Below are 25,652 nucleotides of genomic sequence, written 5' to 3'. Positions count from 1 at the left end.
GGAGATACCCAGAGGGTGAGCTACACTCACTTGTAATCCTACCTCTTGCCTCATTTGAATGGCTTCTCCCCAATAACAGGCTCTCTCTCTCTCTTTCCATGGACCCCTAAGGTTGGAGAAGATGTCACAGGACCCAAAGGAAAAGGTATTTTTCTGTCTCTGTGTGATTATTTTGCAGCCCAGTTCACCTGGAGTGACCCTGAGTGTTTAGTCCTAGAATGCGACACCCTACCAGTTCTGGAACAAAAGTTAAAACACCATAACTGGGTAACAAAGGAAATATCTACATTTCATTAATTCCAGTAAAAGAATTTTCCTCCTATTACTACCTCCACAATTACTGAAGAAAAAATAATTTATATTGCATTTAGTCATATACCTATAAAAGAAAATGTGTCAGAAAAATTACGTACATGAAGCTCTTTCAGAGTACAAAGACCTGCTCTTGTAGTACTTGGATAGCTTGGACTTTTAAATATTGTAGTAAGTTTTTCTTTTCTTTTTTTTTGTAATAACTTTTTATGCTATACATTATTCAAAGACTTAACAACTGTCTGGGTGGGTAAAAAAATTAGGGAACACCAGAACCCATACATAAAATGTATCTTCATTATAAATCTGAAGAAGTTACAATATCCTTACAGCATTAATATTGAATATTACTCCATTTATACTCTGAACTATTTGTAAAAGAGAACTCTCTTGATAAATTATACCAAACTTTAAGTTATTACTTATTCACTGAGTGCATTTGCCACTGGAGTCACACGTGCCACTGTTCCCAATGACAACGCCATCCTCCACATCCAATTTAATTGTGCCACTCACTCCTAGCTGCCAGGTCTGAGAGCACCATAACAAGGCCACTAACCTTCTCCCTCAGTTACATCTGAACGGTCCAACTTGGCTTCCTTATGTTGTCCTTCTGCAACCTTCACGGCAACGGCTCGGCAAATGGCCCCAAACTTTCTATCCAGAGAACGAACTCCTGCTTCCCTGGTGTACCTGTGAACAAAGAAAAATACTTCATTTTGCCTAAATACCACCTTAAAAACAGACAGAAATACAACTAACCTTTCTATTAAAGGAACAGTATACATTTAAAAGTTTTTTTACTCTGCCTTGACTAATGAACTTACTCACACCAAAAATGTCTCACGTAAGTATTGTTACTTCTTAAATATTCAGATGTGTTTTCAGCCACAAATATTTCCTTTATATAGATTATCCTGAATTTTTACCCAATACCGAAAAACAAATCCTTGGTCCTTCAATTTATTTATTATTTATTTAATATACATATTATAGATGGAGGTGGACACAATAACTTTATTTTTTAAATTTTTAAATTCTAATTTGTTATATATGACAGCAGAATGCATTACAATTCATATTACACATATAGAGCACAATTTTTCATATCTCTAGTTGTATATAAAGTATATTCACACCATTTGGGTCTTCATACTTAGGATAATGATGTCTGACTCATTCCACTTTCTTTCCTATCCCTATGATCCTTCCCTTCCCTTTGCCCTATCTAAAGTTCCTCCATTCTTCCCATGCTCTCTAAACCCCATCACCATTATGAGTCAGCATCCTCATATCAAAGAAAACATTCGGCATTTGGTTTTTTGGGATTGGCTAACTTCACTTAGCATTGTTCTCCAACTCCATCCATTTACCTGCAAATGCCATGATTTTATTCTCTTTTAATGCTGAGTAATATTCCATTGTGTATAAATACCAGTTTCTCTATTTATTCATCTACTAAAGGTCATCTGGGCTGGTTCCATGATTTAGTTATTTGTGAATTGTGCTGCTATAAACATTGATGTGTCTGTGTCCCTGTAGTACGCTGTTTTTTTTTTTAATAGTTGTAGATGGAGAGAATGCCTTTATTTTATTTGTTAATTTTTATGTGGTGCTGAGGATCAAACCCAGTGCCTCACACATGTTAGGTTAGCACTTAACCACTGAGTCACAACCCCAGTCCTGGTCCTTCAATTTATATTGACAAAGTAAATTTGTCAGCATATAAAATACCATTTATTTTGTGATATATTTAAGAGTTTTCTAAAGCAAAATTTGTCAATTTAAGAAAATTCTAAATTAATTTTACTTGAAATACTACAAAAAGAATCAGAAATCGAGCCAACTGCAGTGGTGCATGCCCGTAATCCCAGTGATTTGAGGGCTGAGGCAAGAGGATTAGGTGTTCAAAGCCGGCCTCAGCAAATTAGGGAGGCCCTTAACAATTTAGCAAGACTCTGTCTCAAAATAAAAATATAAAAAGTGTTGAGAAAATAAAATAAAATAAAAAGTGGTAGGGATGTTGCTCAGTGGTTAAGTGCCCCCCTGGTATCAAAAAAAAAAAAAAAAAGACAAAAATCAGAAACTGCACTGAATGTAGGACAGAAGTCAACTTTTTACTAGGAACTTTGCTAATCACCTAGGGACTCTGTGTGTTTTTATTGTGATTTTGTAAAATACTCTACATGTAGTTAAGCAGAGCTACCTAAAAAACTTACATATTACAGCAAATTCCACAACCCATTCCATAAACCATTTTTGGTGTAATCAACTTTGGTGGGATAGGAATGGACAATATCAGGCAGAAAATTTGTTTTATCTGAAAAACTGGATTTGATTTAGGTAGTTAGACATTCTAGGGAAGGAGGTTTTAAAAGTTGTGAGAAAAGACAGATTAAAGCAGTTGGTAAAATAAAGTAAAACTCATTTCAGTCAAAAAGATAAAAGGACATAAAAATAGAGTTGACATTCTATAACTGAATATAATTTCCTTTTTTTACCCTGACACTGGGATTGAACTCAGGGTCTCACACATGCTAGGTAACTGTTCTACCATTGTACCACATCCCAGCCCCAGAATATAATTTAAATAAGGAAGAAACAGGACGGTATCCTGAAAATAAATAAATCAAAATATAAAGAAAAACCAAAACCCCAAAGTAGCTTCCTAGACAACTACATGATCAGCTTAGGTTTAATGGGACAAAAGATGAAAGCAGAGGGTCTGAATAAGCTTACAAAGGAATGGAATGAAAATACAAAAATGAGACCGTGAGGTTCAGAAGGAATTGGAGGTAGCCAAAAATAATCAGGATATGCAACAACAAAAGTACCTCTTTAAGTGTTTAGAACAATAATGGGCTAGAAACCAATTCACAGATTATATCATTAACAACTGACCAAAAAAGTAGACATACAAACTCCTATTTGATATCTTTAAATTGTAAAAGGAGGAATAACCAGGGTCAAATAAGAAAACAAGAATTGGCTGTTTGGGGTGGAGGATGTTGCTCAGTGGCAGAGTACTTGCCCAGCATGTGTGAGATCCTGGGTTTGATCCCTAGCAAACCCCCACTCCCCAAAAAAAGAATTGGTTGATGTTTCTCATGATGACTTGAACATAGGATGTTATATATGCTGATTTTCAGAAGACATAAAAAACTAACAATGAAATATACATAACTACAAATTTCAATGTTTTGGCTTTAAGAAACTAAACTCTATAAACGCAGAATGGGGTATGCCAAGCTTAGCAAAAATTAACTGAAAAGGCAAAATAATATCTCAAAAGAGCTAAGAATCTAGAGAATTATATTCAGAATAAGAAAAATATGATCTTCTTCCACTCTGAACTGTTCAGGCTATATTTGAAATAATGCGTTATACTCTGAGTATTTCATTATAAAAGGTACACTGATACATTCATTCAGAAGACTAATCATAAAGGTAAAAAGCCTTGGAACCAGGTCAAGAGGAATGGTAAAGATAACAGGAATGTTTAGCTTGAAGAAGAGACTATTTATGGGGTATATATATCTGATATCTGATAGTATTTCTTTTTATTTTGGAAGGAATGCAAAAAGGAGGAATTATACTTAAATTCTAGATGCTCCTATAAAGCAGAAATAGAAAATTATAGGGAATGAATATAAAAAATATCTTTATGGCAAAGTTCTCACTATCCTGGGACTGGAAGTATTCAAACAGGCTGGTTACACTGGGAGGAAGTAAGACTGGAATGATTATGACACACTCCAAAAATGAGAAACTTGAACACAGATACTCTATGCTGTAAGTCTAGTAGCTTACTACATATCTGAAACTTGCCTGGAGTAGCATATACTTGTAAGGTTTTAAATATAAACATAGGTAGATAAAAACTAATAAAACTGCTCAGAGAGATTTCCTAATGTCCATAGCTTTTATGATTTGATGTTTTACAGTAATAATAATGATGAAATAAATAAGAAATGAAACAGTTCTCCAGGAGACAATGGGAAATACAAATAATGTTTATTCTTCAGAATCATCATTATTCAGATTTAGATAAGATATATCTCTATCACTTGGATTTTATATAGAAAAAAGCTATCAAAAGGGTTAAGTGTCTTGTTGAAAGTCACAGAAGATATCATAGGTACTATCTGGTACAATAATATGTCTGGAAGATTTTGGCAAATCACCCAATTTATTTCTCCTGGAATTATTTACACAGTATAGCCCAAAGGAAGTTTAGAAAAACAATGCCCAGGGGAATAATAGAAGTACATTGGATTAGACAAAAGGGAATGAAGGGAAGGGAGTGGGGAGGGGAATTACAAAGAGAGTAGAATTAACTGGACATAATTTTCCTATCCTTGTATTTGAATACATGACCAGGGTAACTCTGTATCATGTGCAACCACAAAAATAGGATGCTAATTAGAATGAGTTATACTCCACATATATATAATATGCCAAAATACATTATACTGGCATGCATATCTAAAAAGAATAAATAAAATTAAATTAAAAAAAGAAAAAGAACGCTCAGGTTAGATTTAGTCTTACTATTTTATATTTAAATTTAAACAGACCCATAAGAAAGTTGGCATAAATAAAAATAAAGTTTGATAAGCCAAACTTTTAAGATATAGAGAGATGTTTTATATCTTTTGAAAAACAGCATTTACTAGAAAAGGGTACATGAGTGTTTGGCAGCCTATACAACTTGCTGGATGATGCAATGGATCTGTAACACTGAGCCAGGAAAACTGTAAGAGGCTATGGTAGATAAAAATTTTCAACAGGGTATGTTTTCCACTCAAACACACAGTCTATAAATACACAGTCTACAATACTCAAATAATTTATGCTGTGCTTGCCACAGGCTTAAGCACTTGTTAGCAAACTTGGGGAAGCACCTTCTTTATTGTTTCAGTGTTAATTCTGAAGATCAAAACTCTGAGATTTTAAAAGCCTCTCAAACAGAAGAAAAGGAAATCAGAATAACCTAAAACAGATGTTTGAAAATTGCAACTCACCTCTTACGCAAATTAAGCAACTTTCAAGATTCAAGGCATAACAAGTGTCTCTTTATTTTCATGTGTTTGGTTCTTGATCTATCAAATTAATCCCTTAAATTTCTACTGTGGCAAAGTAGAAATTCTAGTTCAATGAAGGTACTTATCAATGAAGATATTCTAAGTTGAATCTCTATGAAATTCTAGTTCATACAGAGTCTTATTTAAATCAATAGCTATGGCAGTGTTTGCTAGAAATTTGTTGGAGAAAGAGAAATGTATACTATGGGAAGATACTAAAAAAATCTGCTCAAACATTAATGAAGCCTTAGGATGGGTGACTAACCTGGTGATGATGGCAAGAGTAGTAACCTGAGGGATCTGAATCTGTTGAGGAGTCAGCCCATGTTGTTCCAGTTGCTTTGGGATTAAGTGCCTGTGGGCAATCTCTATCTTTTCCTCCTGTGTATACCCTGGAAAAGAAGGAACCCTCTTCTGTAATTATTCACATAGCTCCCATAATGCCACACTTTTTTAGTGAATCAAATGCTAATACCACAGATCTTGTACTTGGAATGAATTTAAGTATTACTTTAATTAATACTATAATCAGAACAAGAAAATTTCTCAAACAAATCTCAAAACTTAGAGACAGTTATCTCCTCATTCTCAAATGCTCTGAAATTTTACATAAGAAAATAATGCATCCTTTTCCTTTAGCATAATTTGATACATTCTTGAAAAATTTACACATTCACAATTTCAACTAGATAAACAGTGGGTTCCAAGGGAATGACTCCAAAGGAGTTTTTTATTAGAACTCTGACTATAAATTTGAGCAACAAAACAAAAACTAACATGTTCCTATAAAAGTTTTTTACCCCAACAATATGCTGGAAAAATATGTAAATATAAAATAAGAGACTTTATGTTCTTAGTTAAAAGCTTCATTTGTTTTAATTTCTGTCAGAAAAAAAATTCCACCCAAACTAATGCATCCTTTCTGTTTAACAAAACAAAATTTTAAATAAGACCTGAAAAAGCAACTTTTGAATACAAAGAGGAGTTAAAACGACCAAAAAAGCTAAAAAACAGGATGACCAAATCTGCCAGAGGAAGAAGGTGGCATCACCTGCTCCCCCACAGCAGATGCCCTGATTGTTCTACTCTACATCAATGCAGTTACGAATTTCCTGTCTTAATTTGAGGTTTCCAGGCAATTGAGTTGCAGTATTTATTTATTTTAGTCTTATAAATACACACAACCAACTTTTATTCCATCATATTTTAAAACTACTTACAGGAATCAGCAGGGCTTTCAGATAATTAAGAAATCTTATCACTCACCAAATAGTAAAAATATATTTCAGATTACTATGAAAAATACATGAAGATTACATTTAGATTCTACTCTATTTTCATTTTACAGTACTCTCTGATTTTTTATATCCTCCTGGGCAAAATAATTCTAAGCAATTAAGATTAGGTAAAAAGGCTAGAATTTGCCAGGTGCAGTGGCACACACCTATAATCCCCGTAGCGCTGGAGGCTGAGGCAGGAGATTTCAAGTTCAAAGCCAGCCTCTTTGAACTCAAGATCTCCTGCCTCAGCAACTGGGAGGTGATAAGCAACTCAGTGAGATCCTGTCTCTAAATAAAATTAAATAAAATACAAAACAGGGCTTGCAACGTTCAGTGGTCTAGTGCCCCTGAGTTCAATCCTTAGTAACCACCCCCCGCAAAAAAGCTAGAATTTAAGAATTAGAAACTACAGAATTTTATCTTTGGACACTCCAGTGAAGAAGACATGGTTTATATGCTGGGTGTGGTGGTGCAAGTCTATAATCCCAGAAACCTAAGAGGCTGAGGCAGGAGGATCACAAGTTCAAGTTCCAGGCCAACCTGGGCATTTTAGCAAGACCCAGTTTCAAAATAAAATGTCAAAAGAGGGGCTAGGGATGTGTCCATGGTGAAAAGCCACTGGATTTATTTACAAATAAATAAATAGTAACTACCTGATAGATTCTACTAAAGAGAAAGGTAAAAGCACCATGCACTTTAAGATACAAACAAGGTTAAATCTGAACATGTCAAAATTTATTCTTGATGTCTTACAGAACATACACGTATTCTTACCTGTTATGGTATAAACAAACAAAAAGTTTTACTGTCCTACATTTTTTTAAAATATTTAATTTTTTTAGTTGTTGATGAGCCTTTATTTATTTACATGTGATGCCAAGAATGGAACCCAGTGCTTCACACATGCCAGGCAAATGCTTTACCGCTAAGCCACAATCGAGCCCCCCAGATTTTAACTCTATATAAAAAGCTGGTTTATATACCTCATTCAGAACCTTTGAAGATTATACACTGGCACATTAATTTCAATACTCAAAATTCCACAGCATGACTAATTTTAAAGGGTATGCTCAGAAAAGCAAGAAATGTCAAAAATAATGATTTTATTTGTGAATTAAGTACCTGGAACCTGAATGATCTCCATTCTATCCAATAAAGCAGGTGGTATAGTAGCAGTGGTGTTGGCAGTAGCTATAAAAAGAACTTGGGAAAGGTCAAAGGCCACATTTAGATAATGATCTGTGAAGTTATGGTTTTGTTCAGGATCCAATACCTAGGAGAGAACAATAAACATTTAGACAAATTCAGAAGGTCCAATAGAAAGTTGTACAAACTGAAACATATGATATATCTGCAAGGTTGACATTTCTGCTCAATATAATTAGTCTGGTAAACAGAGGTATAATACTAAAACTTGAGCATCAGTCTTTGCATTTCCCATACTTTTAATACTTTTAAAATAATGTAACATGTTCAGTGTCAAGCACAAAGAAGCAAAAATTACACTCTGTTCTTAAATCTATTTATTAATAACTCATCATGTGGCCATTACAAGTAGTCAGTCAATCCTGAAGAACCAGTTTGGCAGCATACACTATCCAAACTGCTATAGGAATACAAAGTAAATGTGCAGAGTATTTTGAAATTCTTAGTTAACAGATAAAATAATTGTAAGTATATCTCTCTGCAAACATCATCAGAAAGTCTGGTATCAATTCTTTAACTGAAAGGGGAATTTCAAATAAGATTAAACTAATGAAAATTACCATGTTGCTATATTCTAATTTAGCACAGCAAAAAATTAACTTAAAAATGCCTTAAAGCACAATCTTTCTGTTTATAGTAAAATCAACAAATCTTTACAAATTTTAAATTAACAATTAGATTCTTAAGACAATCAACTGTATATTAAAGAGGCTGTATCTTCTTTAGGTTACTGCTAACATGCTTCAAGTTATAGACACAGACTTTTACCAGGCCTACATAAGAACCTTAAATAATAAGTACCTTCCACATGTTCTAAATCTTAAACACACTACCACTTTCACTTACGCCAGAATTACTCTTAGTTTAATATACACACTCAAAAGGGAAATAATCTAATTTAAATATTTACTACAATTTTACTATAAAAGCAGCCTTTCCCTGATTCCCTTTTAAAAAATATAGTTACCCTTAATTATAAACTCTTTGCTTATAATCTTAAATTCTATTAAACATTCATTATTAAAAAGTTTTTCTTATTACTGGAAATTCATGTTTATCTACATAACATATCCCAGAAGACTAATTTTACAAAACTAAATCATGTTTGATGTTAAAGAAAGAGGAATTTCCAAGACATCAAAGAAAACTCTTATGTTCAGTGAAGAATTAAAAGTAATCTTACTATCTGTCAGTTCAGGTGAAGTAATTTTTTTCCCTTAAATTTTGAAGCACAAAGAAGCAAAAATTACACTCTGTTCTTAAATATATTTAAATCTACTGTTTTTTAAAAGTAGAAAAATCACTAAAGCAATGTTTCTGAAATATGCATAAAATCTTTTAAAGTGCATTATAGTTATATTTAAATTATGAGGAGATAAAATTAGTGATGTCCAATTTGTCTACCTTCATTTTTTTTTATTCAGGTAAACACAAGAAATGCAGACTTTAAACAGTATCAGAAATACTGATCGATATTCTACCACTAAAGAAGAATTTCTAGCAAACATTATTCATATGAAGACCCAAGGCAATTTGATGAGTCCATCAAGGGACAAAAATTTCTCTAAGAACATTGAAGCCATCAGTCAGGTGCAGTGGTGCACACCTGTAATCCCAGTGACTCAGGAGGCTGAAGCAGGAGGATCGCAAGTGCAAGGTCAGCCTCAGCAACTTAGCAAGACCTTTTCTCAAAACAAACACACACATACACACACACACAAAAAAAAAGGGGATGGGAATTTAGCTCATTGATACACCACCTCTGAGTTCAATTTCCAGGACTGGGAAAACAAACAAACAAACAAAAAACCTCAAAGTCAATAAATCTCTGCTTCTTACTCCACATTCAGAACCAGTGTTTCCATTGCCCAGTTCACCCACATACATGGTCTGGTTTCCAAACTGATTAGACCTATTTTTTTCTCTCTTCTCCCCAATTAAAAGGCCTTCTCTTTCAATCCTAGAGTTATAATTCTCACCTAATAAAGTATGTCTGGAATGGAAGGATCTTTGATATGACACCATATTCCTAGAAACATGGAGTCCAGCTGGGGGTGGGGGTGAGCTATGAGAGGGGGGTCTACCAAGAACTGTCCTTCAACGATAATTTTACTAAGGGAAGAACAACTGATGTTTGTAGGCAATCCAGGAATATCCTCTGCTTATTACAGATGACTGTAATGACTTTAGATATGGTAATATGGTTATGTTTTGTAACAATCTAAGCCTTTTAGAGTTAGAAACTGAAATATTTGTAACACATGATGTCTGAAACTGGCTTCAATATCTTCAAAATTTAGAATGCACAGAAAATATGTAATGTATATAAATGAAGCACAACAAAATGAACACCTGTGAATCCACTCTCAATTGAGATCACATTTGTATTTATCTGTTTAGAACAGTAGAAAATGACCCACCCTAAGGGCAAGTAGAAACTATTCGTATGAATATTCATCCACATTTATCTAAAAATACCAGAAAGAAATTATCTTTTAAAATAATATATAAATAAAAGCTATGGCCTCCCTTGGTATACACATCATATATGTGAGATAAGTAAGAAAAGGATAGAAATTCTGTTATGTGAAAGGCTGATTGTGGTGCCCATGCACATCAGCTTTCACTGTAACTCACAGACTGGTCCATATGTGCCTGATCAAGTGTTCTTATACATGAAAATGGAAAAATGGAGTGGTTTAAAAATATTACTGCAAAAATAACATTAAAGATAATATATGTAAACATATGAATAAGAGAAAAATGATAGAAGAGTTGGCACTTTAATTTCCAAAATAAGTGTTGATAACCACATTAGTGTGTATGGAGAGCTATATAGTACACCTCCTTTGTTATGGATTGAACAGTGCATCCTAACCCCCAGTGTAACTATCTGAGAAACTTTAAGGAGATAATTAAGGTGTAATGAGTTTAAGAGTGAAGCCCTAATTCAATGCAACTGCTATCCTTATAAGACAAGAGGCTGGGGATATAGCTCAGTTGGTAGAGTGCTCGCCTCACATGCACAAGGTCCTGGGTTCAAACCCCAGAACCATCCCCCAAAACAAAGAAAATGACTTGTCCCCCGCTGAAAGAAAAAAAAATGTAAAAAAAAATGTATGCCATGAACCTTTGAAATAAATGGATGAACTCCTTATCTGCTAAAGACCCACCAGTACATTTACATGTGACACAAAAGCCCGTGAGCTACATAGGAAAAAATCTACAGATGGACACACCCTTCAGGAGCTGGTGGCAAGAAATAAATGGGTCAGCTCCATAACAGTGGAGTGGCCTGGATGATTTGATACATTGCAGCCAAATTTTTGCCAGCTCTTAATCCAATCCTTAACTTCACTTCCTACTACTTGCACTCTACCATGAATCCTTTATTCCTGAATGTGTCCTATCTGGTACCTTTCTGAGATAGACTGCAAATTCTGATAATATGAAGAGTTAGGAATGCTGTGTAACATAGTAAAGTAGATTTAAACTCTATCATTAAGACTTTTGTCATTTAAGTTGTACGTCTTCCTAATTTCAAATGTCTGTATAAAATAAAAACAATTCATTTTATGGAAAGATGAAATGGAGCTGACCATTGATAGGGGTTCCCATATTTCTTTTTCACAAATAATTCATTTCCTGACTATATTATATAATAAATTGAATACTGAATAGTGTTAACCTTTTTTTCCAAATGACAGAAAAAAATAAGTTAGTTGATTATCTTATCAATTTTAGGTTTTTCTTAAAATTTTCTTGTACTGCTTATCAATAAAAATTGGAAGAGTGGTTTACTGATATTAATGCAAATCCTGGACATATTTAACTGGCATAAGTTTTACATGGATACATGTGCCTGATCTTTTATTTTCTGGGCTCATAGTCACATTCAATCACTGTTTCCCCCTAAACTGATAAGGTAGAAAGAAAAGGAAGAAAATAAAAAGAATAATTTTTATATTTTTCTTGTAATATCATTATTTATTTTTACTAGAATTTTTAGAATTCATATGTCAATATAGAAGCTCCTTGACTTACAATGGGTTATTTCCTGATAAGCCTATCATAAGTTGCAAATATTTTAAGTGGAAAATGCATTTCATATACCTAACCCACCAAACATCATAGCTTAGCAGCACAGTACACTGTAGAGTATCAGTCGTTTATTCTTAGGATCAGGTAGTTAACTGGGAGCGAGTCTACTGCTGCTCCTCAGCATCTCCAGAGAGTATCATACCATATATTGCTAACCTGAGAAAATAACAAAATTCGAAGTATGGTTTCTACTGAATCTTATCACTTTTGTATCATAATAAATTTGAAAAATTATAAGTCAAGCCACTATAAATTGAAGATCATCTATATAAATTAAGTGAAATGAAAATTTAAGATAATATGTTGGGCTTCAAGTTTTTCATCTATAAAAAGATGAGTTGGATTAGAAGACTCCCAAGTCCCTCTTCAATGACATTCTTTGACTATAGCTGAATAGCTTAAACTGGAAGATCATACAGGGGTTTTATTTAATTAGTAAATACACTACTTGATCTAATTACTAACTGCATCTAATTCTAATTAAAATTAGAAGTTTTTACTTTAGTTTTAAAGAAAAAAGTTTATTACGTCTGACCATTGACTTCTCCATTTGGGGGAAATATATATTATTTAGAACTGTAAGTATCACCATCTACACAGAAAATTGGTAAAGTACTCGTGCATTTTACTTGCCCACTCACACAAAAATATTTCATAAATGCAGTTTTATTTAATAACTGTTAGGAGCCACAGCAAAAATATTGATACAGGCACCTTTGGATTTTATGACTGCCAGCCAGCAATTCACATTCATATGGTAATTGGACTCATGCTGTCTAGCTGGGCCCATTTTCAGGACTCAGGTTACTCATGTCACTCTTGTAATGGGAGAGTTCCCATTGGTTGGGAAAGGATGGTAGGAGGGTGTTCCGGGGGAAGGGGAAACCCCCCGGCTCAGGTAGAACACACACGTGGCGGACCCACCTGTTAGGGGACGCACACGGCCTCTCTCTAAATAAAACTTTGTCTCAGTTTGACTGGCTTGTGTTTTTGTGCCCAACCGGGTTGCAAGATTGCAAGCCCGCATGCACTGACAGCTCAGCAGGGAATCGCTCAGCAGGGGTGCCGCAGGCAGTGCTCGGCAGCAGGAGCGGGACTCAGCCGGCCCGGGGCCGGGCAGTTTGCGGCAAATAACTAAATGTGAACATATATCAATTATAAACATGATAAAATCTGGTAAGAAAATAATTCTGTAATTTCAAGTCTATTACTTAAAAGGAATTTCCTTACTTCTAAATGCTATTCAATAACAGACGTGTTTGAACTCTACTGTTTACCATTATTTGTTTATTAAATAGTTACACTTATTTTTATCTATTAAATTTTCAAAAGATGATATCTATATTTTGAATATCCTTTTGGACAACACTTAGCTGGAAATACATTCTATTTTACATAAACAACAATTCCATGGAAGCTCAAGGAAATGGACATGTCTTTATCAATAAACATGAAGACAATAAGAATCTATAGGCAGGGTTGGGGCTGTGGCTCAGTGGTAGCGCGCTTGCCTGGCATGTGTGAGGTGCTGGGTTTGATTCTCAGCAGCACATATAAATAAATAAAATAAGGGTCTATCAACAACTAAAAAAATATTTTTAAAAAAAGAATCTATAGGCAAAACAAGTCGATTCTTTAATTTATTCAAAGTAACTACTCTAGGTTAATAATGTAAAGCAATTTAAAAAACATTTTAAAATTTTTTAAATATTTAAAAATAATATCTAGATGTTATTTTTGTTGTTGTTGTTTGTACCAGGGATTGAACTCAGGGGTGCTTAACCACTGAACTACATCCCCAGCCCTTTTTATTTTTTAGTTTTGAGACAGAGTCTCACTAATTTGCTTAGGGTCTCACTAAGCTGCTGGGACTGGCTTTGAACTTGTGATTCTCCTACCTCAGCTTCCAGAGCCAGTAGGATTATAGGTACCACTACGCCCAGCCTAGATGTCTTTATTGTAAAAAGTTTTCTATGTGGAAAGCTTAAATCTACCCTCTTGGATCTTCCAAACTCTTAGTAGCGTTCTACTTTAATAAATCAACTTCCAAAACAGTGAGTATTAAGATGGATATTAGACAAAAAATCGTTTATCAATGATAAAACCTACAAACATTATACTTGGTGACAATTTAAAATATACTGCACAACAACCAAACAGATTGGGAACTTAATCATTTCCCATTACTTACAAAACTCTCTTTGAGGGACTTCTTTAGACTTCCAAATGCAATTTGTTGAGAAACTTCAGTATCAGTGATTTAGTGTTAAATTTGTTTTGAAAAGATAGTTATAAATGTTTAATGGGAGGATCTGTCAGATTATCTGACAAATGTACCAATGTCAATTAAACTAAAAGCCCAAAGGTATTACCTAAGAAAGCACTAAAATCTGAAATAATGTTCATTATTTTATTGTTCATAATACTGTAGAGTAAACCAGTTACTGAACCAGAAGATAATTATTGTATGATTAAAAATGAACAAAACCAAACAAAATAAGCCCTCATGTCCAAATTAGCTTTTAAGTAGGATAATTGTATTTTTTATTGTCCAGACAGAACCCACTTCTAAGACTAAAATGGAGTGCAATTAATAATTAGGCATTATCCAAGACTGTTCCAGGCAAACTAAAATGTATGATCTCCTTGCTTCTAATACACATGCCTGAGGCCATCCTGTTCTAAGATTAGAAAAGCAGAGAAGAAACAGGAAGCCTAAGGGAACTAAAAGCAAGGAAATGAACAGTAAAAAATAAAAACTTTCAAAGTAAGTTTTCTCAATTATACAAATCAATGTGAATTAATAACATTTTACTTAAACAAGGGTAAAAGTGGTAGGAGTAAAGGCACTAAGATAAAGAAGACTGGCTGAAGTGATTTACCAAGCAATCAGGTCTCACATCCCTTCCCCCACCCCAGCAAAATACAGGAGGTTTATTTTCTTAAGGACATAAAACAGAGGCTCTCTGCACAGGGGACAAGGGGCACAACTGAGAAGAGCAGGCACTTTTGTGAGAACAAGGCCTCAGGCAAAGGAGCTCAAGCACAAGTGGAACACTAGGATACTACCTCACCCCCAATCTTTCTCCCCCAACTAGGTTTCCAGAGGGCTAGCCAATTTAAACAGCTAAGAAGAAAAACATAAAGTTACTGACAAGAGGTTCCTCAACCAAACAGCCCAAAGAGAAAAGCAATTGTGAAATTCAAAGTCAATAAGCCCTATTCCTGTATTCACAGTTTCCAGTCAGATTTTTTATTGCTCACTTTTAAATATAAATACATAAACAACTAAAGAATTTCCAGAGGGTTAACAAAAGACTCTAACATAAAAGATACAAAACATAAACAGATAAAAGCAGCTTAAAGTAAAGGGATATTTAAAAAGCAAAAAATCTATCAGTGTCTTTCTCACAGAGGTTAAAGGATATGTTACAGCTACTGAATGGAGAGCAGGGTACTATAAAGTAATATGCAGAGAAGTAAAAACAGAAGTTTCTGAAAAACACATAGAGGGTTTTTAAAGATGAAGCTGAGGAAGTCTGCACAGAAAGTAGAAAAAAATAAGCAAAAAATAAAAGAGAAAAGATAACACAATTAAAGATCTAATATCTAAGTAATAGGAGTTCCAAAACAATGTGAGGGGAAAAAAGTCATCAACTAAAGAATTTGAGAAGATTTTCCAGAAATAAAGATTAAGAATTCAAGGACTCTTTAAAACATCAACAAAAATGGATAAAAAGAGACTCATATCAAGGCATCCTAGATTACTGCAAAATTTCAGCACACAGACAAAAGGAAGGTCCAAAAAGTTTTTCAAAGAGTAAAAAAAGGATCAGAACATGATTCAGTTTTATCAACAGCAATACCAGTAGCCAGAAAACAATGAAGGCAAAGTAAAATTCTGCAGAGAAATTGTTTCCAACTCAAATTCTAAACTCAAACTACCAATCAAATATGAGAGACACAAAAATATTTTGGAATGAAAAAATCTACAAATATTTACCCACGTAAACTTTATAGGAAGTTATCAACATTAAACAAAACAAAACAAAACAAAACAAAACAAAAGAGGGAATAAACCAGGAAAGAGACAAAGAATATAGGATACAGGAAATCAAACATGGCGGGAAGTGGAGAAAGATCCTACGAAGATAGCACCAGATGAAGGAAACAACCCATTCAGATTGGAAGCTTTACGAAGATAAAATTGATAGAGAACCTAAAATGTCTGAATGTCCTAAAAGAAGAACAAGACAACTAGAAAAAGTAAACAGAAGAAACAAGTCAAGTAGATCTTCAACAACATGTACAGAAAAACAAAAAAGGGAACAGGAAAGGAAAAATGATCAATTGTGAAAAATATTTACATGATAATATAAATGTAAATACTTAATAGTGACAATAAAAAAGATAAATTCTATAATGAAAGATTTGGAGTACAAAATGATACATTAGGGGTAAAAGAGAAGAAAAAAGGCAAAAATCTTCAACTTCTACAGAGGGAGACTACAAATAATGCCAAAAGTTGAAAAGTCAAAACATAGCAATATATACAAACTATTTGAAAAAATGGAACTGATCCATAAAATGTTAAAGAAGTGCAGAACAGGAAATGGAGGACCCAGGAAGAAGACTCCTTTGATGCTTTTGGTCATAACCTTATAGAATTACTGATCTCTGTAGAAAATTTTGGTAAGCTAGTTAATACAAAAAAAAAAAAAAAAAGAAAAAAGAAATGAAAAGACTTACCAGAATGAAAAGAAAGAAATATCCAAGACATTTTTATTTAGCTGTCAAATTGCTTTGAATTTTAGGCTATATCAAACCGTTCCCATAACTGATCACACACCAATGTGGATATTACGCAGATATGATCTACTCTCATTCACGCTCTAAGTGTGATTATAAATAGGGAATTTTCTAAAACTTACCTCAAGCAAAGCTGCTGCAGGGTCACCCTGCAGACTTTTCCCCAGTTTGTCAACCTCATCTAATAGGAACACGGGATTATTAACTCCAACAGTCTTCAAGCCATTGATTATACGACCAGGCATACTGCCAACATAGGTTCGCCTAGAGAAAGAAGGCAGCAAATTTACAACCATGAGATGAGGAGGAAAGAACAATATCACTTAGAAATCAAACTTGAGGCCTGTAAAGAAGTAATTCAGCTTTACCACAGCATACCAAAGAGCTCTCTTTTTTTTAATGTATTATGGTTCATCAAAAATTATTAGATTCAATTTTTATTTTCTAAGAGCTCTCTTTTTTTGATGTATTATGGTACATCAAAAATCATTAGATTCAATTCTTACTTTCTACTTAATTCTGGCTACAAGCTGACCATGATATTAGAAGAACTGTATCTTGTTTTTGCATTTAGTAAAAAAGGAAAAACACCACACTTAATCCACACAGTTTTGGCTGTTCGTCTGTGATTCCAAAATGTCCAGTGTCCCTGGGAATTTAGTTTTAGTTCCTAAAATTCTCATGGTTTTCCAGAGCACCCTTTTGCTCCAATATAACAACCATTTTACATACTGAAAGAGCTGCCCTAGGACTGGCTAAAACATCATCTTCGTGAAGGAGACTAAAAATGGGCTCAAAGGGCCACTCAGAAGGTGGACCCCCTCCGCCATAATAAATAATGAACAACAAACAAATTAGAAAAACTCCAAACTTTCAAAGATAATAATTACCTTTGAAAAGTAACAATCTGTTGTTAGTTGTAGTAAGAGAGTCTGAGATCAACAGTATTTATGTCAAAATTCCATTTTTTAAATTTCTGAACTATATACATCACATGTATTAGGTGGCATAACAAAATCCTGCCAGATATTTTGTTGAGCATTAAAATTTTAGAAGCTGTTTTATCATACTTGAATAAGGACAATCTACATAATTATGACAGATGTAGAGTGTGGTATGAAATAAAAACAAATATATTTACTAAAAGAAAGTGTCCCTAAGGTTACAAAGCTGGTGAAACTTTATTTGAAGCAGAAATTTATTAATTTTTAATTACACCCTTACTGTCTAAGTCAGGTGCAAAGCAAATGCTGTTTCTGAAAAGGCATAAAATGCTGACTGCCTAGAAGAAAATGATCAATGATAAATGGAACAGCAGCAGTTATCTCATGATCCACACAAAGCCGATTCACAGAGCAAGCCTCAATTCTGCCACATGACTGGTATAAAGTAGGACAGAATAAATAGAGTGACCTTTGAAATGACAAGAAAGCCTTAAAAATGCCGTGGGAATGCCTTTCATCCAGAGCAGGTGACTAAGGCACTGGAACCAGATACAATAAACATTGTCCTGTTCGACCTTTTATAATAAGAAATTAGCATATTCAAGATTTCAGGATGGGGCTGGGGGTTAAGTCAGTGGTAACACACTTGCCTAGCATGTGCAATGCCCTGGATTCAAGTCCCAGCACCATTAAACAAAAACAAAAACCAACAAACAAAAAATTCAGAACAGGAAACAGGAAAGACAAGATATGAAAATAATAAACTCTTTCAAATTATAACTCTAGAGAACTTACACATTTGCTATTACTCATTTTAAGAGTGGTAAAAAAGAGACATTTTCTTTTAAATCTCAAAGCCTCTGTGAGCCATATTTTGTTGCATTAATTACTTTTCCTTTTGCTAGGTAGCCTCACCAGTCTAAACCTAAGGTCATGGAGAGAAAATATATTTTAAAAACCCTTTTTAGAGAAGTGGAAATCTAGATATTAGAACTATAAACAAGCAATTTCTCCTGAACTTCCCACTGCTTCCCAGATCCTACAGAACAAGGTTCAAACACCTTTGTCTAGAATTCAAGGGCTCTTTGCAATCTAGCTCCTACCAGGTTTTCCCAACTTGCTTCTGTTACTCTCTTGTTTCATTCACAATCAAGACTCTATTATACCCCTCAGAGTTTTCTACCTTTGTTAATACGGTGTTTTCCTGTCTGCTATGATATGGAATGGTCTGAGTATTCAAGAAGGTCTACTTGGTCTCAGGTTGGTGGTATTTAGAAGGTGGTGCCTAGTAGGAAGACATTGGGAGTGGGGTATGTCCTTGAAAGCGGGTAAGATATCTCTTATGGAACTCTGAGTTAGTTCTTGTAAAAGTTGTTATAACACTCCCTGCTTCCTGTTTGCAACATAATTCCTTGCTCCCACAAGTGTTCTTACCATTGTAATCCACCATGAGGTATAGCAAACAGGAGGAATCCTCAAAAGGGTCTTACCATGCGGTTTGGCCTTTTTAGACTCCAAAACTGAGAGCTAAAAACTCTCTTTTCTTTGTTAGTAGCTTCCCTCAGGTATTTCATTATAGTTACAAAAATCTGACTAAAACACTCTCTTACTCTCCCTGCCTAAATCACAATTCTAAGAAAGCTTTCTGACCACCTCTCACAAAGTGACCTAATAAATACCTATAGCTTTTACTGACCCTACAATTCTTCTGATGCTTACCTACCTAATGACCTAGTTTTTACTCATGAGAATTATAACCTCTTCTAAAGAGGACATCAAGTGGACACTTGATGACAGCAATAGGGTATTATTATCGAGTAGATGCTGGACAGAGGGCTATAACGTTGTTCTCCACAAGATCCATTATGCAATCAACCAAAAGCATCTTTCTACCACCATTGGTAGATAGATTGGTAGGTAGATAAGGTGATAAAAGCATTTGAGTGCTGCCAAGTGTGGTGGCATATGCCTGTAATCAATCCCAGAGGTTTGGGAGGTTGAGGCAGGAGGATCAAGAGTTTAAAGCTAGCCTCAGCAACTCAGCAAGGCCCTGTCTTTAAATTAAAAACAAAACAAAACAAAACAAATCGTTTGAATGCTACTTTGGATAAATTACTTGACCAAAGTCTCAGTTTCCTTATCTATAAAATTGAAACAACAGTGCCAATTTCATAGGCTTTATGAGAAAACAAACATAAAACACATAATAAACACCAATGTTAATTATTAATTGTTAATTTCAATGTTAATTCTTATTTTTCCAGCTACTTAAAAGACTAATTTTGGTTTCTTGGAAAAAATAAAAAAGCAGAAATCAGTACATCTGAATCTGAGTCCCATGAAAACTTCTGCTTTATGAAAGTAACTATTACAAATGTATTTTTATAGCACCAAGTGTACTCAATGTCCTTAATGTTCCTCAGTCACAGGTGACATCTCCCAAATACGCACCACTAGCATAGAGGTCAAAGCACAAAGACAGTCATTACCACTGAGTCCATAAGCTATTAAGAATGTCTATTGTGACTTCATATTGAAGTAAAGAATACCCAAGCTAAGAAATACATGAATGTGCCATCTTTTATTAATATTTTGATTCTAAAAAGGTGGTAAGTTGGATTGATTATTTAATGATTTAAGTCTCTCCTGAAAGGATATTTTTTCCTAAAATCAGAAGAAATAAAAATTACTGATCTAGTGTTAACTAGCTAGATAACTAATTATTTAATGAAAAGATTTAATACTTATTTATTAAAAGAAAAACTTCTAGTTTTTCAGAAACTGCTCTAGAAATGTAGTAGATAATGTCTTACCTACATTGAATTTGTTTTAACATGTTTTTCTATTAGGTTTTATCAGAAGTTATGGAAGAATGCAATTCATTGACTGAAAAGATTATATATTTTGAATAAATCCATAGAGTATGAAATCAGATGGTGCAAAATGTTGCAATACACAAAATGAAAATGTTCTCTTTCAATATCACCAAACAACTGCAACCATTTCTTACCTAATTAACATACCAAAATATCCTCCTGAGAAACTACATAAGTAGGAAATAAATAAAAGTGGTAATCTTTTACAAACTATGACTTTTTAAAGGGCAAATATTAGGCGTGAACATACTTTATACAAACATCTGAAAATTTGTGCTCTATATGTGTAATAAGAATTGTAATACATTCTGCTGTCATGTATTTTAAAAAATAAAATTGTACAATCAACAGAAAAAGGGCAAATATTAGTATTTTCTATATTTTATTTCTCAAAATATAGCAAATAAAAAAGCAACATAGCATAATAAAGTTTATACAAAGTATATCACTTCAATGACTTATTTTTAAACCTGAATATGATTACCTAGAAATTCTTCCTCCAGTTGAAGTAAAAACATTCATTTAAAAATATACACATTCTGTTAGAACATTACAATGGTATCCCGTTAATATAGGCAATTTGTATGTTTTTATATACCAGTTAAAATAGAATGAAAAATGCTTAAAAATTTAAATGCATTTAAATATATAAACATAAAAGCAAAATTATTATTTTTTTCAAAAGAAAAATACATAAATTCATATTTTTCTTATTATTTCCTCAGGCTTAATAGATTTATCATGACTATTCAACTAGCATATAAGATACACAAAACCAAACTTTCTAAATAGTTCAAAAATATTAATTATGAGATCAGCATTTTTTATTTTCCAAAAGATAGTTTGGTTTATGCTTCAAAAAACAACTATGGAAAATTAAAATATCATCTATTTTACTGCCTTATGGTAATCAATTATCTTAGTCTGATCATACTTAAATATTTCCAAATCTAACATAATCCAAAATATATATATGTATTCATATATATATATATATACACACACACACACACACACACACACATACACACATACACACATACACACACACATATATACTCACATACACATATAAATAGATTTTTTTTATTTTAGGGGATAGTGTGTGTGTGTGTGTGTGTGTGTGTGTGTGCGCGCGCGTAGAGAGAGAGAGAGAGAAAGCACTCGCGAGCGAGAGAGCGCTCTGCCATACAGAGGTTAAACTTTTTATATATAGGCTCAGTATCCCTTATCTGAAGTGTTTCAGATTTTGAATCTTTTTGGATTTTGGACTACTTGCATATATATAACAAGATATCTAGGGAATAAGACCCAAATTCAAACATGAAATTAATTTATGTTTCACAAGTACTTTTTCATAGCCTAATGATAATTATACACACACACACACTCTATATAAAATCCTCCCTTACTCATTACTGGGGGTTTAACCCAAGAGCACTCTATCACTGAGCTAAGTCCCCAGGTTGGCCTCAAACTTGTGATCCTACTGTTTTTGCCCACTAAGTGGCTGGGATTATAGGTATGCACCACTGCACCTGGCAAATTTTGTATAATACTTTTAGTGCACCTGCATTTTGATTTAGACCCATCACATGATGTCAGGTGTGGAATTTTCCACTAGGGGCATCATATCAGTACTCAAAAAGGTTTGGATATTGGAGCAGCTGAAAGGTTTCCAGATTCCAGATGCTCACTGGATTTATGTTTTTATCTCCACAGATGTATGTTAGAAATGTCAGAGGTCTATATTGTTTAATCATCAAAGGTGCAAAATAGACAATACATGGCTAATTTAGAAAAAATAAAGATCATTACTCATTTTAATTAATGGAGGAAATGTGGATTGGGGCCTTAAAATAAACTTGTTTTAGAGAAGCAAAAAAGAGTTATATGCAAATACTTGGTTGTAAGGAGAATAGTAAGTAAATCATTATATGTCTGTTATACTATATTAAAAAAATGTTAAACATATACTACTAAAGTTATTTTTTCCCTTTTAGAGTCTAATAATGAAACTGTTAACTTATAACTTCACCATTTTGGGTTGCATATGAAAATTTATCAACAAGGAAATCACAAGACTGTTTTTCTTCTCATCATATTTAAAAATTAAGTCAATGATTCCCTACAATAATATACTTTCATTACCTAAACAAACAGCTGGTAAATTTCCTCCAAAGAGTTAATAGAAACAGGGATTGAGACATATCATAGCAATAGTATCTTTTTTAACCAAAGAACAAAGAATGAAAACAAATTTCATCAAATTTCAACTTAAAAAAGTTATTTTATATTGAATTTCTGTGAACTGGTTTAAATTATTTAAATGGAATATTTAAATATAAAAACTTCATTTAAAAATCTGATAGATGGGAACATTAAAAAGCAGACAGAAAAAATCCAATGAAGATAAAACCAAATGTGAGATGTTGAGAAGACTGAAAAACTGTATGGGTTAATATGGAACTAAGCATTAGCCTATTTTTCCTTTTTAAGTTATTCAGAATAATACAAAGAAACACAATGGGCCAATGTTTAGTCAGGTCATTATTATTTTTCCAGTTTAATATTTAAATGTAAATGAAGCCTTTCCTTTTTTCCCCTTCTTCCACCTTATTATCACTTAAATATATATCTTCCATTGTTTTTAACATCCATTCCCTACTAGAACCTTCCTTTACATAAACAGGTACTTCTAGCAAATGGCTGGTGTTTCATGCGTGGGAAAATAAGGACAGTGAGTGATAAAATCAGGAGAATAAGCAAGGAAGATGACATAAAGCAGCTCTGTTTCTCCTTGGCTATTTTAAGACTGCAGAACAGTGGTGCCTACTCAGAGGCTAAGGAAAAACAAAACTTTTCATGAACTCTAATTGTGAGCATGTGACCAGTACTCAAATGCCAAGACCTGGGTGTTTCCAAAATGCCTCAACTGTCACATGGAACTACATGTTCCCACAGACGCCACCCATGGCTGTGCTATAATCCTCCACTGTTCTTTCTCCCCTGCTCCTAGTCACCTTCAATTCATTACTCTGACATGAATGCATACTCTTCCCTCACCCTGTTCATTCCTCAACAACCACACACTACTCTCCATGCACCTTCAAATAGATTTTCAAATAAAATTTTTTCACCAGGCTTTAATAATTTAGCAGAGAGGTGAGTGATCATTTTTAATAGCACAAGGACAGGCTGTATAGTGTTTAATGAAACATCTGAACAGGGATAGTTAAGGAATAGTTTCCAAGAAGGTTAATCTAATATCAGGTTCAATGGAATGATTTGGCAATAATCATGATCTCTATGCAAGCCATACATTTCTAAACAGTTTATATTTACAAATATTTTAAGCAGTGGTGATCATAACACAAGTTCCTTAAAAAGACTTAAAAAGTAAATTCTTATTTTCCTTAGATTTAGTATTACACACACAAAAATATACTTACTTGAAAAAATGAACACACTTAATATGTCAGTAAAGAGTTTAAAAGGAGATCTGTTTAAATCCAACAATTTCTATTCTTAAGAAGTGATGAGACGCATGACAGTATACATTCTCTACCACCAGGTAATAGACAAATACATTTTCACAATTCTGTCACATAAATTAAATAGTAATGCTGAAAATAGAATAAATATTTTAGAATGCAACTTAAAAATCAGCTTAAGGCTTATCAAAAATCATACCAAACTATATAAATCCAGACTTATTCCCTATGAATTTAGAATTAAAACAATAATGAGGCTAATTTTTAGTGATGCTTACTGTATGTCATATACAGGGTGCCTTTAAACCCTTCAGAATAATCAATACAATTATAGAAAGAAATAAGAACAAATTACCTACATGTCAAATGCTTATTATACCACTTCCTCATAACATTAATGCCACAAACTGATTCTCTAAATCTCATCAAATACATACACAAAACTAAGCTACAGATAAGAAAAAAATAACTAAAACAATGTAAGGTATAAATCAAGTCACTTAAATCAGGAATACCTCCTGAAAGCTCTATAGTTAAAGATTGTGGCCCTAGATCCAGCTTTGGTCCAAGAGATGCCAATTTTGTTATGAAAGCAAACTACAGCCTCTAGTGGCACAAGTGAGAATAAGAAAGTCTAGGCAACAAAAATATCTTTTGATGTTTCCAGAAAGAAACTTCCTTTAAGTTATTCAGAATAATACAAAGAAACACAATGGGACAATGTTTAGTCAAGTCATTATAACCCAATCAATGACCCAAATCAATTCTCTGCTCTGATGTTCCCCCTCATTGCTTATTCATTAAAGTCTTGGATTGGTTCTTCTTTGATTGTAAGTGAACAAATAAGAGAATATTAAAGTAACATTTCTCAGAGAAAAGTTTTTGAAACAGTTTCCCATTCCCACCTAAGGTCAGAGATAACCTGTGAACAGGGAATTGGAAAATAAGATGTTAAGGCTGGTGTTGTAGCTCAGTGATAGAGCTGTTGCCTTTCATGTGTGAGGCACTTGGTTCAATTCTCAGCACTGCATATAAATAAATAAAAATAAACGCTCATCATCAACAACTTGAAAACATATTTTTTAAAAAATGTATCACATTAGCTGGGTGCGGTGGTGCATCTCTGTAACCCCAGCAGCTCAGAGGGCTGAAGCAGGAGGATGGCAAGTTCAAAGCCAGCCTCAGCAAAACTGAGGTGCTAAGCAACTCAGTGAGACCTTGTCTCTAAATAAAATACAAAACAGGGCTGGGAATGTGGCTCAGTGGTCAAGTTGCCCCTGAGTTCAATTCCTGGTACTCTCCCCGCGAAAAAAAGCATCATTTTTTTTTTTATAAGCAGTTCATGGCTTCTATATTTTTAATGTTCTACATTTAAGATATACATATATACACACATACAAGGATAAGCCTTAATAATTATGCTAATCTTTCTTTATTATTGGTACTTATAATACAAATCAGCTTTCATAAAGGAGGTTAAACTGCAAGCAGAAGAAATTTGCTACCCATATCTGCCCTAACTATTACAGTTGTTTTTCTAAACTCT

The 25,652-nt window shown here is 33.6% G+C and overlaps 1 protein-coding gene across 1 annotated transcript in view; it reads right to left on the bottom strand.

Annotated features, from left to right (window-relative positions):
• Lonp2 (lon peptidase 2, peroxisomal) overlaps nucleotides 1-25,652 on the bottom strand; it is a 117,620-nt gene that overhangs the window by 36,488 nt on the left and 55,480 nt on the right. The window contains exons 8-11 of the mRNA XM_077792922.1: nucleotides 16,915-17,056; nucleotides 7,799-7,949; nucleotides 5,662-5,788; nucleotides 872-1,005 (exon numbers count right to left, since the gene is read on the bottom strand). Of these exons, the coding sequence (XP_077649048.1) occupies nucleotides 872-1,005; nucleotides 5,662-5,788; nucleotides 7,799-7,949; nucleotides 16,915-17,056 (554 nt within the window). The remainder of the gene's footprint in view (nucleotides 1-871; nucleotides 1,006-5,661; nucleotides 5,789-7,798; nucleotides 7,950-16,914; nucleotides 17,057-25,652) is intronic.

The sequence above is a fragment of the Urocitellus parryii genome, chromosome 15 (genome assembly GCF_045843805.1).
Source record: "Urocitellus parryii isolate mUroPar1 chromosome 15, mUroPar1.hap1, whole genome shotgun sequence".
Classification (NCBI taxonomy): domain Eukaryota; kingdom Metazoa; phylum Chordata; class Mammalia; order Rodentia; family Sciuridae; genus Urocitellus; species Urocitellus parryii.
This window is presented reverse-complemented; position numbering and strand designations above follow the sequence as displayed.